Raw genomic sequence first — 17,745 nt, 5'->3', positions numbered from 1 at the left:
CGAGTTGTCAGTACGATCTGCCAAATATCCACATCCAGTAACCTTCTTCGCGAAGGTGTGCGTGTCATGTTTTTAGTTGTCAAACTTAAAAATGTCTCAAGCCGGTTCCAAAAAGTCCTCTATTTCCAAACTAAATAGTAAAACCGGCATAAGTAGCCTACTGATTTTTGTAATTTTACTACTAGCATGGATTGCCGGCTTTTCTTCCCGTTTATTTGCAGTAATCAGATTTGAAAGTATAATACATGAATTTGATCCTTGGTAAAATTGAAGCCCATTTTCTATGAACTGAAAATACAAATATTTCATTCCACAGGTTTAATTATAGAGCTACAGCCTATATGGTAAAGCATGGGTTTTATAATTTTTTGAATTGGTTTGATGAGAGAGCATGGTACCCCCTTGGTCGAATAGTTGGAGGTACTGTGTACCCCGGTTTGATGATAACTTCCGGTAGTATTCACTATGTGTTGCATTTATTACACATAAATGTACATATAAGAGATATTTGTGTATTCTTAGCACCAATATTCAGGTTGGTATTATCTCCCTATCTTTCAGTTTGAGTGGTATTGATTAAGACGTATTTATTTGGTGATAACTAAAAAGTTAATACTCCACTAAACTCAATCATTATTTTTCCATTTTGGTGAAATAGTGGATTAAAACACAGTATATATTCACTAGTTTCATCAATATATTTAAACCAGTCTACCAGCTTATATGATTTGGGTTCTCAAATATATGTTTCTATTTATTGGAAAGGGTACCTTGATATCATCAGAAAGTGTATTAATTATACAAATCTATAAATATGAAATAATAAAGTAGTAGAAAATGATTTGTATACCTTCCATAAATTCATGGATAAAATTAATGTGGGAATAAGGAAAGAGTGAAAGAACACATACACATGTTTTTAAATTTTTGTCTGCCTGGCTGCACATGCTAATTTCCTTAACTACTTCACAGATTTTATTCTGAGTTATTGAAGGATTTGCAAATGAGCAAAATTTAGGCTCATAAAATCAGATGAGAATTAAAAAAGTTATTATCATTTTAAGAGTCTTTCATGTAAGCTTAAACTACCTATTCTATGATAGGAATAGAGTGTATAGCCAGTATTGAATCTATATTGAAAATACCCAGTATTGAATCTATATTGAAAATACCCAGTATTGAATCTATATTGAAAATACTAGAATGTGAAGTATATTACAATTTTAATAATAAAAACCCAAGGAACTTCTGAAATTAAATACATATTATTATATAAGGGTAATGTTGATGGAACATGTATTCAGATTGCTAATCTAATATTTGGTTAGTTTGTAGCAAGTAAAGATATACATTTCATTGAATATTCTTCACATATTATTCAAGTTTGTTTTAAATTCTTGCTGTGTCCATTCCATTGTAATCTTTGAAATTGAACTTATGAAATTGTTTGATGGGTCACTCTGAAGTGTGCAGAGTAATTTTTTTGAGATTCATTATTGTTCTTCTGTTAGATTAGTTCATTTCTCTTTTACTCTTACCAATTTTAAGAGAAGCTTCAGGGTTCTCACTCGGCTGTATTAGCAGATCAATTAGTGAGTCTGTACTTAGTACCTTTTAACAGCAAATTGATTTGCTGTTTAAGGGTCAACAATAAAGATTATTATTATTATTCTTACAGCTGCCTGTACACCTGAAAATACCTAAATCTATTTTTTGTGAAGTTTAAATACTAATTAAATAGTTATATATTTCCTTGTTGAACACAATTTGATTTGAATAAGAGCCTAATGAATTTTTATAGATTCCTCTCAAATTATTTCTCATTTTCTGACAAATAAATATAGATTCGATTCTTATAATTTTCAACAAAATTCAGTTTTGAACCTTTGGCACTATACTGTAACTAATAATAATTCATTCAAATGTTAACAAATAACGGAATGTTCAGCAGGTTAAAAATAAAACATTATCTGCCAATGGGTGTGGCACTATACTACTTTGTCCTTCGCTAAAATAAATCAGCACTCCATGGTATGTTCTTTTCGGTATTGAGCAATTTTTCTCCAATTTACGCATGCGCTAAGCGTATTCAAAATATCTGGAATTCCTATGAAAAATTTCATGTCTCAACCCGATTGCCTATATCCAGGGAACCAGTTACTGTAGGGTCCAACTTTCAATAAAAATTATCTTGAATATCGGATTAACATAACGCGAGTATTGAAAATCCCGGAAATTTCACGTTTGCGCATGATCAATGCACACCCTTGAATTTTGTGTGGGACCATCTTCAGCCCAAACGGAATAATCATACCAAATTTCATTAACATCAGATAAGAATTGTAAAAGCTAAGGTTGTTTCGAGTATACGCTGATACACATAAAACAAAAAACTAATCACAATGCTTCTACGTTCCTTGGTAGACTCGAAAAAGTAATGACTTAATTCTTAACCAGCTCCAAATTCTATTGTGTGCTATTTTCTGTGGAAACTGAGAATTACAGAAGGATTATCCAATTATAATATTTTGTTTTCATTCACATATATCTTTTAATGCTATAAACATTGACAAGTTCACTAATACATATAACCATATTTCTATTTTAGTGGACTTACATCCATATCTACATATTATTTAACCAAAGAATTATGGTCAGCTGGAGCTGGACTGTTTGCTGCTTGTTTTATCGCCATTGTGCCTGGATATATAAGTCGTTCTGTGGCTGGCAGTTATGACAACGAAGGAATTGCAATATTTGCTCTTCAATTCACCTACTATCTTTGGATCAAAAGTGTGAAAAGTGGATCTGTCTTCTGGGCTGTTGCTGCGGCTCTTTCATATTTTTATATGGTGAGTCATTAACCAATACTAAGACTGAAATAACTACACGCTTATCAACATTATCTTTATTATTATTGATATTCAACTGCATTTCGACCAAAAAGTAGAAATTGAAGTAATCTTTAGTTTAGTCTGAAGATGATAACATTGGCAAAAAAGCGTTGAATAAGAGTAGTAGAATACCAAGTCCACTTTGAACTCAAAATATTTCCTACTCATGAACTAACATCTCTCGTTATTCAATTTTGTTGCCGACATGGTATTATTTTTCATTTTGCTCACATTAATAAATCTTATTAAATGCTAATTAAGTAAATCTCATCAGTAAATCAATCATAATAATGATTGATTCAGTTTTGTTCAGTCAGGATGGAGGATATATTTGCATTATTATGGTGTAATGTTTTTTCTCTATTTCAGTATCGTAATGTGTTCATTACAGTACTAAAAAGTGTAATGAACTCATTACAGCATCGTTTTCAGTTATATTTTTCGTTTTGTAGTTGTCTATACTGACTTCCAATCCTATTAAATTTCAACAAACGTCAATAATTGTCAATATAATATAAGATGGATATAGTGGAATGATTTGCAACATTATTCGCAATTTCTCGTAATTCTGGTGCTTTTAAAATGATTTCGTCAAACATAATTCACGAATTTAATGCGTAAGTTATTTCAAAATTCAAAACATACGATTCATATTGAAATTCCGTAATCCGTCAATTTTCGTAACAGTCACACCAACTGTCAAGATAAAATACAAAAGTCACTAGGATATATAATCTGAATTTTTCATTGAATTTCGACAATATTTCACGAAACTTGACTGAAATAGAGAAAGTATTGTCTAATACTTGTTGCAGAAGGCAATTCCAACACTCATGCGTTCGAAACCGAGTTTTTGAAATTCGAATTTCGCATTTGTGTTAAAATAGGACCCCATTCTGCAACTTGTTTTAGAATATACTATTATCAAACAATGTTTCCCTTCTCTTTTACTTGACGGTAACTTCAGAATGAAGCAGAAGAAAATCTTATTGCTTGAAAATTGTGTCAAAAAATTAAATATGTACTACCATTTATACTTCAATAAGACACTTAAATGCACTCAAAATATATAGATCATCATTCGAAGAATGATTCTCCACACTTTATTAAATGTGCGTAGTAAACATAACTTGAAATTGATAATAACTTGAAAATTAATATCCAATTGATTGAAGTTGTAAAAATATTTGGTGAGATACTGTGCACTATCGATTACATAAAGTATGTCCCTGGTCAATGTTAAAAGTGATGAAAAATATAATTTGAAAATCATTCAAAGTCCTATACCTATATTCTAAACCAAAAATTCCCTGAAAAATTAAAATTTGTATGTGTAATAACATATTTTTTGTAAGTTCATTTCTTTATGAAAGTATATCATATGTTTTAAGGAAATTTACCCAATTCTGCTTTTTTCTAGAGTTATCCATATATTCATGAAACATCCTGTAACAACACCTAACTAGAGGATACAGAGTTATTAAGTTTCAAATCAAATATTCAAAATTTCAATGATACAATTCAAACAAAGTACTTCAGCCTTCTTTGTATTGATGTTATTTCATTTTCATTCAATTTATAAATATATACTGAATGAAACACAATTTTTATTCTAGGTTTCAGCATGGGGTGGTTATGTTTTCATCATCAACCTTATCCCTCTTCATGTTTTTGTTTTGTTACTAATGGGAAGGTTTTCCAACCGACTTTTCACAAGCTACACAACTTTCTATATTCTTGGTTTGATCTTATCGATGCAAATCCCATTTGTTGGTTTTCAACCAATACGTACTAGTGAACACATGGCAGCATTAGGTAAGTTGATAAATATAAAATGATGACAAAATTCAACTCATATCCACATATTTTTTATGACATACTACAAATATTGTTTACCCCCACTGTGGCTTCATTCGACACATTTTAAGTGCATAATTAAGAATTAAGAGTTTTATATTTTTTGCAGGTGTTTTTGCTCTTTTATTCGCAGTAGCTACTCTAAAGTACCTACAAAGTATGATGTCAAAATCAGAGTTCAAATCTTTGGTTATTTATGGTGGGCTAATTGCTGCTGGATTAGTTTTTGCAAGTGTAGTTTCCTTAACGTATGCAGGTTATATAGCACCTTGGAGTGGAAGGTAAGATTTAATATTATAAAATTTATTCCAAATGTCCGCATTGAAAAAAATTGTCCGCTGAACCTCTACAATTAACAACAGGTTTAGTTAGAATACATTTTAATTTATTGGTTGGCTATAGACCATATTAGTGATGTCAGGCAAAAATTTCATATCACAATCCATCCCTGGATCTGACGTCTTATACCCATGTTTTGCTTAGTTTCTTAGAATTCATTTCTTGAGAATTCAATTTAAGTTTTGGAATGAAATTGTATATTTTTTTTATAATCAATATAAACTATCGAGAATGATCTGATCATCTATATCCTTCAATATTTTTCAACAAAGTATGAAAAACAAAATTATTAGTTCATTTTCATTTTTTTTCCATCCCAACTCACCTAAGTTTTTCTCAGAGGCTTAGAGCTTGTAATTTTTATCTTTGAGATCAACTAATGCAAGTTGATTCACATGATACTGCTTGTAGTGCATTGATCGGCAAATTCAATGGAAGTTGACCAAAATAGTAAATACGTGCACAACATATTACCCCGAACATAATCGTAGTCAATGTGGAAAATTTTGAAGGACTTTTCATTCTTTGTAATTTTTATCAGTAATCTGATTTATGTGTATATGTAGTATAAAAATTGGGTATTAAATTTGAATGACACTTTGTATGTTATAATGAACTCAAATCATGAGGGAGCTGATATAATATAATTCATCTGATTGTGACAGGTAAAAAGTAATAGGCAGAAAACAAGCCTCTTGGTTGAAGAACATCAGAAAATGTACCGGGACAAGAAATGAGAACAATATGATTAAGAGGATCAAAAGTTATAGCGTTACAGTATAGAGGTCTCATATCTAACTACGATCAAAGATAAGATGTCATTAGAGACGCAAATAATTTATTTATTCAAACACTGAATTATACAGGAAGTCCCGGAACTAGTCAGCCATATTTCACTGATATTAAGGACCTATCTATGGACTTAATAATCCATTTAAACATTATGGAACGGAAAGAAACAAGATTGATCTCTCAAACAAATAATGAAATATTGGACATTTTCATTTGTTCAAAAACTATTGTTTCTTAAGGACTTTGTATACAGGGCGTATCAAAGCTAACTTAAACCTAAAATTTAATAATATTATTTTATATAAAAACTGAGACAGAAACTCACTATGGAATTATAAAGTTTCAACCTATTTTTGAAGTACTAGATTACCATTATATTTTTTACTCAATTTTGGGGTAATAATTTGTGAAATAGTGTACATATTCTAATCGTCTTGTGAATATTTATTTCTCGAAATAACAGGATCCTATTCATTGATATTTCACTATTTTAAATACTGTGACACTTTTCATTTACATTTTAACTTCAATAAATAAAAGTCTACACTATTTTTTTAATAGATATGTCATCAGCACAAATAATTGTAAATAACAGCAGATATATCATATTATCTTGGGTTCCATTTTAGGTGATAATAGATTAAATATTGTATAAAAGTATTGAGATCTTAAGGCGAGTGGAACTCCAGGTAAAAGCTATTACGTAAATAAAACCTTATTTAGCATCTGAGCGCTATAAGCATCTACACAGAGCATAGTGGACACGTAGAAAAACTTTTATCGGCTAATTGGATCCTGATTTCGGTTTCTGCAGGTTCAGAGAAGCCAAGGAACAGCATTGATTCAGCTTGAAAAAGTATGTTTGACACTCTATTCAACGTGTTGCCTTATGTTAGACAAATTTTTTTTATCTAACCCTGTTTTCTGAGGTGACCTTTTCCATACTATCAATAATGATAAAATTATTATTGACTGAACCAATAAAAAGCTAAGAGTCTGATGTAACTTTTAGTGTTACATTATAAGAATAACATGTGGAGAGTTTCATACTGAAAGGACCCCGCACGGTTCTTATGAAAAATGGGTCCCAGTCGAATTGGCTGAAAATTTAGTATAATGTAGTTTATGAAGTCCTGATCAAATGTCTCCATGGGCACAACAAGATCTAATGTACAGTGTTTGAGATACAGTGTGTCAAACATGCAGAGAGAGGGTTGTTACTTACCTTTAGAAAATCAATAATGTGGCTATTTTTTTGTTACTACAACTAAAAAAGTGGAAGACCCCGTATAATAGTAACCTCAGATCGACCAATATTAGAATCAAATGTTTTTTACTTATTCTGCAAGTCTACGAGCTTTTGCGTTTGACTGAGTTTGTTTAAAGAATTACATAAAAATTATGTAATTATTAATAACCCTGTATACGGAGTGTTAGATAGTTATTTGGGCTGTTTCCATCATCTATGCGGTTGGTTGTTTCCGACGTTTCGGCAAGAATTCGCCTGCCGTCTTTAGGGTGGTGGTCCTGAGAAGGACCACGCAGTTATCCGTCCGAATTCCGATTCATTTTTTAATATGGTGGTGTCGAGATGCTTCCGACCTGAACCGGGTTCAATTTCCTCAGATCAGATCTTATGATTGGTGCCCAGACTTCCTTGATCTCCAGAGAAGGCATGCTTATGGGATTCGGAGTGATGGCCATGAAGGCTGCTTCTTTGAGTGTCCTCCATTTCGATCTTTCTTCCTTTGATATTATGGAAGCTTCATCCTGTTCCTCATCCCAAGCATGTTGGACTAGCCTGGATTTATCTGTTTCTCCCAGTCGAGCTAGTTTTTGGTGCTCTTTGACTCTTGTATCCAAGGGGCGTTTGGTCTCTCCAATGTAAGATCTACCGCACTCGCATGGTATTTCGTATATGCAATTTTTTGTTCTTTGATTTTCGTTGTCAGGTTTCACCTTGGTTAGGTTAGCCCTGACAGTGTTATTAGTTTGGAATGCAGTTCTCACGCCGTATCTATTACCAATTCTTCTCAGTTTTTCTGATAATCCTTTCACATATGGTATGACCGTGGTTATCGTTTCTATTGATTCGGTTCGTGTTTCTGGTCGAGGTTCTGTGTTATCCCTTGGTGTTCTGGCGATTTCTAGTATCTTCTTGGGGTAGCCGTTCTTCTCAAGAATTTCTGTGATCTTATCGAATTCTTCTTTCTTATCGTTCAGACTAGAGCATACTTGAGTTGCTCTGTCATATAGGCATCTGGCTACTGCCAATTTGGTGTCGAGGTTATGGTTGAAGTGGAGATACTGACCTGTGTTCGTTGGCTTCCTGTAAATCGTGGTTCGAGGAATTCCTTCCTGTTTGTGTACGAGCACATCCAGGAATGGAAGTTGTTTATTTTCCTCAATTTCCATCGTGAATTTTATGGATTCCTTTATGTTATTGAGGTGTTCTAGGAATCCAGCGATGGTCTCTTTTCCATGAGGCCATATCACGAAAGTGTCATCCACGTATCTTCGCCATAGTTTCGGTTTTAACACATATTGGTCTAGTGCTCTTCCCTCGAAATCTTCCATATATATGTCTGCCAGTACCGGGGACAATGGTGAACCCATGGCCATTCCGAATTCTTGTTGGTAGAAGATGTTATCTACCTGGAAATACGTGGTCTTGATACAGACTGAGAGCATATCCATAATTGGATTTATGCTCAGTGTGGTTCATTCAGCTAATGTTTGGTCCTCCTCTAGTTTCTTTTTCACGATCTCGAGTGTTTGATCAGTGGGAACATTTGTAAACAAGCTGGATACATCGAAGCTGACCATGGTGTCCTGGTTGAGGATTTCTTGTGTGCGCATGGTTTCTATGAAATGTTCCATATTTTTGACCATTGATGTTATGTGGCCTCTTAGTGTATACGGAGTCTTATAACTTCTTATTACAACTCGTGTTGACAATATTGAAATTGTAGTTATTTTCTCCAACTTTTTGTAACAAAAAAATCGCCACATTATTGATTTTCTAAAGGTAAGTAACAACCCTCTCTCTGCATGTTTGACACCCTGTATTTCAAAAACTGTACATTAGATCTTGTTGTGCCCATGGAGACATTTGATCAGGACTTCATAAACTACATTATACTAAATTTTCAGCCAATTCGACTGAGGCCCATTTTCCATAAGAACCGTGCGGGGGTCCTTCGTTCATCATAACTTTAAGTGTCTGAATTTGACTTTTGGAGATTATTTCTCACCCACTGAATCCACTCAAGAAATAATCCATTAAGCAATCATGGTGATAAAAAATTTAACGTTTCCATTAGTATATCTTTTTTTATATTTATCATTTTGACCAAGGCTGAAAGCACGAAGTTTTTTTGCATTTTGAGCTAAAAAAAATATGTGTTATTGGAAATTTTTATTAAAAATTAGTTGTAGAATCTACTCCTAACCGACAGAACCAGCATAAGGTATAGAAGTAGATCTCAATCGAGCAATGGATATGAAAACAAGTACTAATGATGAAAGTACCCAATAGTTGTTGTCTGTACTAACATTTACTTTTAAATAACGTAAATTAATTTCAAAATTGAGCATGTTTGAGAATCCCATCATAATAAATTTTAATATGAATCTCCTGACAAGAGAATAATTATAATATCACTAATATGGTCTATGCTGTTAGAAATATTTACATTATACTTTAAAGGAAATTTAACCTTTCAGATTCTATTCACTGTGGGATACAGGTTATGCTAAGATTCATATACCAATCATAGCTTCTGTCTCAGAACATCAGCCCACAACATGGTTTTCTTTCTTCTTCGACCTTCATGTTTTGGTTGCTACATTCCCAGCCGGTTTGTGGTATTGTATAAAAAATATCAATGATGAAAGAGTGTTTGGTGAGTAAGTTGAATTTCAAAGGAACATTTGAAATTATTTGTTTATTTGCAGTTGTCTTATATGCATTGAGTGCTGTATATTTTGCTGGTGTGATGGTTCGGTTAATGTTAACACTTACTCCGGTAGTCTGTATTTTGAGTGGAATAGCCTTCAGTGGACTGCTTGAACTTTTCTTGAGAGATGAAGAAATAGCCAAGCCTGAAGAAATAGAAGTAAATGAAGAACATTCAACACCTAAAAATAGAAAATATGATAAGGTATAATAGATTGGATCAGGAAAATTGGATAATATCTTATGTTATATTTTTATTTTATTGGTTTTGTATTTACATTTTCACTCTTCCATTTGCAGGTTGGACGTGTGCCTAAAATGAAGCATGAAGTAAACAAAGAGCCAGATGGTATTGGACCAAATATTAGAACGATCATAAGTGTAGTTATATTACTTTTATTGATGTTATTCGCCGTCCATTGCACCTGGGTCACTAGCAATGCATATTCTAGCCCAAGTATCGTGCTAGCATCTTACAGTAGCGATGGGTCCAGACAAATTTTAGACGACTTTCGAGAAGCATATTTCTGGCTTTCTCAAAATACTGCTGATGAAGCAAGAGTTATGAGTTGGTAAGAAAACCTAAAATAAATTGGATTTGTCAAATATTTCAATATTATTTATTACATAGTATTGACAATGTTAAGCAATACTCTGTCCCAATAGAGTGGTGTCAGATGACAAAGATCAGCTGCTAGGTGGACATGTTTCACATGACTGGTATACATACTGATTGGTCACAACTTCTTCAAATTAGTGTAATTTTTTTCAAGCTTTCCAAAGAACTATGTATATACATAATTTGTTGTTACATGTCTGGCCAGCAGCTGATGGAATTATAGAGTGCTAACACTACTCTATTGGTCACAAAATTTAGAATTATAGTTAACTCAAAAAAAAAAAAACATCCACAAGTTCCAATTAACAACCCCTTTGGCTACTATACTAAGTAATGTAACTCACAACTCTGGATGGAGTACTTCTACCAAAATTTCAAAATTCTACAGTATGCAAATTACATATCAAAAAGTTATGAGCTTTATCAAAAATTTGAATCTTCATTTAGTAGACCTTCAACATTTACTCGATACAACATTAATTTGGTTCAACACCAGGAAATAAAAAGTTAACGAGATAAACTGCAATACATAATTCTCAACCGAAGAATAGTAGTGGGCTCTCCAAGTAGAAAATTAATGCTCAAGACAATGTCAGGTATCAAGCAGTATCAAGATCATAAACTGATTCTTAAAAAACAAGATATGAGCTTGAAAATACACACATCGGAAAAGTCTAAGGATATTTCAGTATATCTCGCATGGTAAATCGCATATTGCTTTTATCTCAAGTTTTTTGCAGACTATCAATTGAAATCATCATGCGGAATGAATTTTGGTTGTATACATATGCTAGCCAAGAAAATATGGGAGATATGATAAAAATAAAAAAAATGAATGTCGCAGTTAAAATTTCTGTATTTGATTTTAATCATTTCATGCATTCGTTAGATCGATTTTGGGTTATAACATCGACAATATTTTTCTATCAACTTCTTTTTATTATGGAACGACATCATTTAACTTTGGAAGAGATGAATCGAGTGGTTGGTTTACTTGAAGGGGGCATGAGACAAGTCGATGCAGCTGAGCGAATGGGTGTTTCACAAAGTGTTATAAGTCGTTTGTGGAGGCGTTTCAGAACAACTGGAAATCCTGCCGAAAATCATCCAGGACGTGGACGTTGTACAACTGCTATTCAAGACAGATTTTTGGTTTTGACCGCCCGAAGGCAACCCACTATAACGGCTCCTGAGTTGGTTATGGAATTTCAACGGGCTCATAATTTGACCATTGGGCGAGATACTGTGAGGAATCGTCTTCATGTTTTGCCATGGCCAGCACAATCTCCGGACCTGAATCCGATAGAACATGTATGGGACATGCTTCAAAGAAGGATTACGCCAAATATGGGAAACGTCCAAAATGTTTTAGAATTCAGGGAGCTTCTGACAGCTGAATGGACAAATTTAAATCAGGAAGACCTAAACAATCTGATTTTGTCTATGAATCGTAGGTGTAGAGCCGTAATTAATCAACGAGGAGGCCACACATTGTATTAAATGCCAAACTTGAATTGATTTTCGATAAAAAATTACTAAGAATAATTACTATGTTTTTCGCAATTTAGAGACTTCGATTTTTTTCGGTTTTTCACTTTTTCATTATAAAAATTTCGGTTTATTTGAAGTATATAAACAATTATTGAATACATCTATACATAATTTCCTCGAATTTTCTTTCATTTAACTCAAAACCAATCATTTCGAAGAATATCCTTAGACTTTTCCGATGTGTGTATACCATTTCTTTCTACAATACTCCCGTGAATAACTATTCACCTAATATTTACACAGTTTTTGTTTTGTCATTAGTTTATATTTTCTCTTTCAGGTGGGATTATGGTTATCAAATAGCAGGCATGGCCAATCGAACAACCCTTGTAGATAATAATACCTGGAATAACAGTCATATCGCTCTTGTCGGTAAAGCAATGTCCTCCAATGAAAGTGCAGCCTACACAATCATGACTGCTCTGGATGTTGATTATGTTTTAGTAATATTTGGAGGGGTCATTGGTTATTCAGGAGATGATATTAATAAGTTCTTATGGATGGTGCGAATAGCAGAAGGGGAACATCCTAAAGATATCAAAGTAAATAATATTCTTCTGAAAAATATCTACCAATTATTATTATTTGAAATAATCTGAAAGTTCAATTTTAACTTGGATAAGGTTGGAGCACACAACCAGTTCTCCCATAAATGTTGAAAATTGAGAATGAAAATTGACTGTCTTTTTATTTTTTATTCAACATAATATCCATTTAACAGTTGTGATCATTTCAATTCCGATATTCAATATTTTCTGTGCAGAAATTAGCAAATCAAATCGAAAATTATCAAAAAAATTAGTCAAAATTTCCATTGTTCAACACTATACAGTTTTGGCAATACTACGTTTTGATATGTGGATATCTATACGATGAAGAAAAAGGAATTACCATGAGTTGAATATAGAATATTGATGTGCTCATTTGAACAATTCCCTTTCCAACATTGCTTTGAGGTACAAGAAGAAATTTGCGAAATGGCATTGAAATTCTGAGTTAGTGTTGTGTAGGAGATCAAAGTGATATATTCTCATGCCTTGATATCATTTACAACATACGTTAATGCAACTGGTTTCAGAACATATTGACCAGGATAAGCAAAAATAAATCGTCCAGTTATTTAATTTGGGCTGTTGGATTTGAAATACTATTTAATAATATTAATTTTTTATTGAATACTTTTCTTTTTAAATGACAATTTTCACTTTGCAAAAGGCTTTCACTAAAGGCTAGTGGAAATGAAACTATGATTATGAAGCTAATAGTTTTCCTGAAGATTTGCAGAGGTAGGACTTTCACTGTGAAAGGAGGGGAAAACGTTGTTGCTCTCTGTTTGACTTGGAATTCCTTGTGTATTTTTTTTAACACAATAATATTATCATTCCAAGCTTACGTCTTGCCACCACTGTATATGAAAAAAGTTCATTCCAGACAGATTTTTTAATTTTTTTCTTAATTAAGATAGATAGTTAATATAGGAAATGATAAATCATAGTTTGAAAAACAAATTATAAAGTGTACCTTACATTAACTGTGGAAAGTTTTTATCAACCCTTTCTTTTTAGGAAAGTAATTATTTTACTTCCCAAGGTGAATTCAGAATAGATGCAGAAGGTTCACCAACTCTTTTAAACTGCCTGATGTACAAATTGAGCTATTACAGATTCGGTGAATTGAAATTAGACTATAGAACCCCAGCTGGTTACGACAGAACACGTAATGCTGTCATTGGAAATAAAGATTTTCAGTTAACATACCTAGAAGAAGCCTACACTACAGAGCATTGGTTGGTCAGGATATATAGGTAAATAGCAAAAATAATTTGTTCATTGAGAATTAAACATAAAAGTGTTTTCTATTATATACAAGGCGTCCTATATTTTGTCAGCCATAGTGCATTGTACCTGAAATTCTGCACTAGGCTTTGAATTATCATTCTACATCCAGGTGCAAATTTGAATCTGCAGTTTCGAAATCAATTAAAAAAATAAAATTTCATCGCATTTTGCCCATCAACGAACTTAACTGAGACATTGAAGATCGGAATCTAGCCTACCAATTTTCAGGTTCTTCCGTTCGAAAGTTATCGTTTATACAGCCGGACGTGCGGACAGTATAAAATTTATGAACGTATTCATTATGAGTTTTCCAGTCAGGTGCATGTCACTCCGGGGCTTGGCGCATCTGTAGTCTAGGGGTGCCATGTATCAATAAGTGCATTCCAGTCATATGCGTGTCACCCCGGGGCTTGGCGCACTAGAGCTTCACGCTCTCGCTATGACTGGAACACGTCAAAACCAATCTGTCAAATTAAACGTAATCAATCCTGCAAACCAAGTTTGGCGTTCAACAGCTGTCTTGTGTTATGCCAAGTAACGTTCTTCTTTCCCTCTCACAGCTGTCGGTGCGCCCCGTAAATTCGGGGGGTGCCTAAGAGGAAGGTAGCGCGAGTGTTTGATGCTCTGTTCACAGGAACAGTAAAAATGCGGAGTGGTACTGTTATGTATTGTTCCGAGGAGCTCTAGTCGGTGACTGGAAAGCACTTAATATCAGTGAGTCGAAACTCATCGTTTGAGTCCATCCTTAGCTCCAAATACGAAGACATTGTGGATTTGACAGAGCGATCGGTTCCTACCAATAATAACAAAGGGGATAAAATCCCTCTCTTGTTCTTGTTATTGATAGAGGTTCATATTCTCAAAACTTGTAAATGGTTTTTCCTTCTTAAAGCAAACCTTTCTATGAGAAAGAAACTTGCACCTTGCGATTAAAACCAGTAAAGTGTGATTAGTAGTAGGTATAGGGTGCAACAATTTTCCTCTTCCCAACTCTAATCATTTTTATGCATTTAGTTTTTCTTTATCTAATTCCAAATTATTTATCCATAGGGTGAAAAAACCAGATGAATTCAACAGGCCTAGAATTCCTGTTGCCAACAGAGTTGTGAAATCTCCAAATTTTGTTTCCAAGAAGAGTACAAAGCGTAAGAGAGGCACTATCAAGAATAAACCAGTAATAGTAAAGGGCAAGAAACTCTTACCCAAGAAATCATAGACTGTGCAAAAATGTATAATTTATTGTTGTTAGATGTTTTTTTACTGTCACAGAATATTGTAGTTATTTTTGGTCTTCATTGTTACTCCTCATTTCTTTATATTAAATCAGTTCTCTCTTCTAAACCTATGATGTGATAAAGCATAAGGCCAATAAAAATATTTGCACTAACTTTTAAGATTCTTTTTTTCATTATGAAATTAAAAGTGTGTTCACTTGATCTAAATCACAGTTTTTAAATGTCTATAACTATGAACCTTGAAGTAATAAGGATTACCAATAAAAATTTTGCTCAACCTTAATTTTTCAACTGGTTAATTGTATCTCCTCTAGTATAATATAAATGTTTTTTGACAGATTTGTCAAAAAGTGAATTCAAAAGAGACTGCAATCTTACCGAAGAGTGTCGTCACTAGGATTATAATCAAGTGCCATATACGAAAGTATTTGTTTTCAGCACTGGTTCCAGGTTCAAGCATTTTCATTTGTGAATAAAATAATAACCTTATTATTGTTTAATATAATATACTATTTTCTATGTAGAAATATAAGGAAATGGGTCTGTTCAAACTCTCAGAATATCTAGCATATTTTATTGTAGAAAATATCCAAATTCACAACAAAATACTTAACGCAAAGGAACTAAAATTCTAATGACACATGTGTTTACTCTAAATTAACGTTATCTTAACTTCGACTAATACCCCTTAGTTTTTCATCACGTTATGATTGCATATTCATTAACATTTTTTTGTTTTAATAATATACAAGGTGTTTTGTAAAGATATGTCAAAAATTCAGATGATGCCTTGATTGAAAAGGTCCATTGTTCTCATAAAAATCTCTCAAATTCGCTTCGCCTTCCGAGTTATAACAAAAGTAAGAATTATCCGCATTCATAAGGATATAACTTAGAAAAGCTGGCGATTACGAATAAGTTTCAACCCATGATAGAATAGAATTCTTGATGGAGAACAATAAAATATTTCCGAGAATTGGAGGCTGTTGTGGAGGGTGGAACTTTTTTGTTAGAGATTCTACCAGCTTCAAATTTCGTGAGAGCGTTCTTAAAGGAGAATAATGAAATATTTCTTTAGCAGAAAATGTTTTTCAAACGTTGAACCGCAGTTGGTAGATTGTTGAACTCAGCAACTTTTTCGTTGGAGACCCTACTACCATCAAATTTTGTGTAGCTTCTTTCATATCTCGCTGAAAAGACGACAAAAGTTTATCATACCGACGAATCTTCGCAAGTCTTAGCAGTTGTGGGTTGGTGGCACTTCTACATCTTTTCAAATTGTAGTTCAGAAAATCAAAGTTGAATTTTAGAAAAGGGTACATGTATTTTAGAATAGGAAAGTATAATTCAATGATAAAATTGGATTTCAGTTGATTGAATTTTAGAAAAACTAAATTGAAATTCATATTAGGAAGTTGGAATTCAGAAAAAAAAAGATGTTGTAATTCAGAATAATTAATTGAATTTCAGAAACAGCAAATTATATTTCAGAAAAGGAAAATTGTATTTCAGAAGTTATCAAATTAAGAACGGTACTGAATGTGAGGTACCAGTACAATATACAACACAGGTATTACATAGATATGGCTAGCGGGAGTTGTTAAATTGAAGGAAACGAAAAAAGCCAATGAACTTGAGAAATGAACAGGTTAAGACCTGTTGGTCCTGAGCCTTTTTATGGGCTTGGAAACGACGAATATAAGGCAGCGGTTTAAAGATGGTTGTGGAAAAATAGAATAACCCTCTTGTAGGAACACTCCTAGTTTTGTTCAGCCAAGGAAATTTGTGGTGCTTTCACCACCCTATACCAGAAAGCTCTTTAAGCTACCACATGCTGAGCTTCGGGTAATGGTGGAACTGCTGACAGGACACTGTCGATGCAAATACCTTTTGAACCGCATGAGTAAGTCGGCAGATGAGATTCAGTAATAATAATATATATGGCTATTCATCTTTTCTGAAGTACATGTAACTGATTCTGAATTGAAATTTCCTTTCTCTGAATTCTATATTATCAAATTCCAATTCATATTTTCTGAAATCAATTGTTCCTTTACTAAATTACATATTGCTAATCTGAAATACAAATTACCGTTTCTGAATATGAAGTTCTTTTTCTGAATTTCAAATTCCCTATTCTGAATTAGTATTTCCATCTTCTGAAATTCAATTTGCTTTTTTCAATTAAAACAATACCTTGACAAAAATTAATATAAACCTAAAGCCTTTACATCGAAAGTAGCAACCAGTGACTTAGCCAGTTTTACCCCTGTAGCCTTCAAATTTTTTCAGTAGTCAGTTAAAGTTGAGTGAAATATTAATTTTGAATACTTGGTTCGGCAAAATTTGACATTATCATCCAAGCTGGAGCAGTTGACTTAGAATTGAAGGTTACAGGTGCACTATTCAGGATAGCATAGGAAAAATAAAATTGGAAAAATTAAATATTTGTAGCAACAGTTCAAAGAACATCAATGGTAGTGCATTTTCTCGAAAAAGAAATATAATTCGAAAATACACGAGTTACATTTTTTATATTTCTCTGGTGACTATTATGTTTTAGGCTGTTACCGATTCCAGCTTGACGTCGACTTTTGGGACGGCCAGTGTATTTAAGATAGCTTGGTAGACAAAATAGTTAAAAATGAAATACTTCCAGTGG

General features: G+C 33.1%; 1 protein-coding gene across 1 annotated transcript; it reads left to right on the top strand.

The window, feature by feature from the left end:
• Window positions 1-15,235, top strand: LOC123671417 (dolichyl-diphosphooligosaccharide--protein glycosyltransferase subunit STT3B). The gene is made up of 11 exons (XM_045605264.1): window positions 1-261; window positions 317-535; window positions 2,609-2,852; window positions 4,511-4,709; window positions 4,861-5,032; window positions 9,609-9,787; window positions 9,840-10,045; window positions 10,141-10,412; window positions 12,291-12,552; window positions 13,576-13,814; window positions 14,899-15,235. The coding sequence occupies exons 1-11, from the start codon at window positions 92-94 to the stop codon at window positions 15,062-15,064; spliced, it is 2,328 nt and encodes a 775-aa protein (XP_045461220.1). The 5' UTR covers window positions 1-91; the 3' UTR covers window positions 15,065-15,235.
• Window positions 15,236-17,745: the final 2,510 nt, after the last annotated feature.

Source organism: Harmonia axyridis, chromosome 1 (genome assembly GCF_914767665.1).
Source record: "Harmonia axyridis chromosome 1, icHarAxyr1.1, whole genome shotgun sequence".
Taxonomy (NCBI): domain Eukaryota; kingdom Metazoa; phylum Arthropoda; class Insecta; order Coleoptera; family Coccinellidae; genus Harmonia; species Harmonia axyridis.
This window is presented reverse-complemented; position numbering and strand designations above follow the sequence as displayed.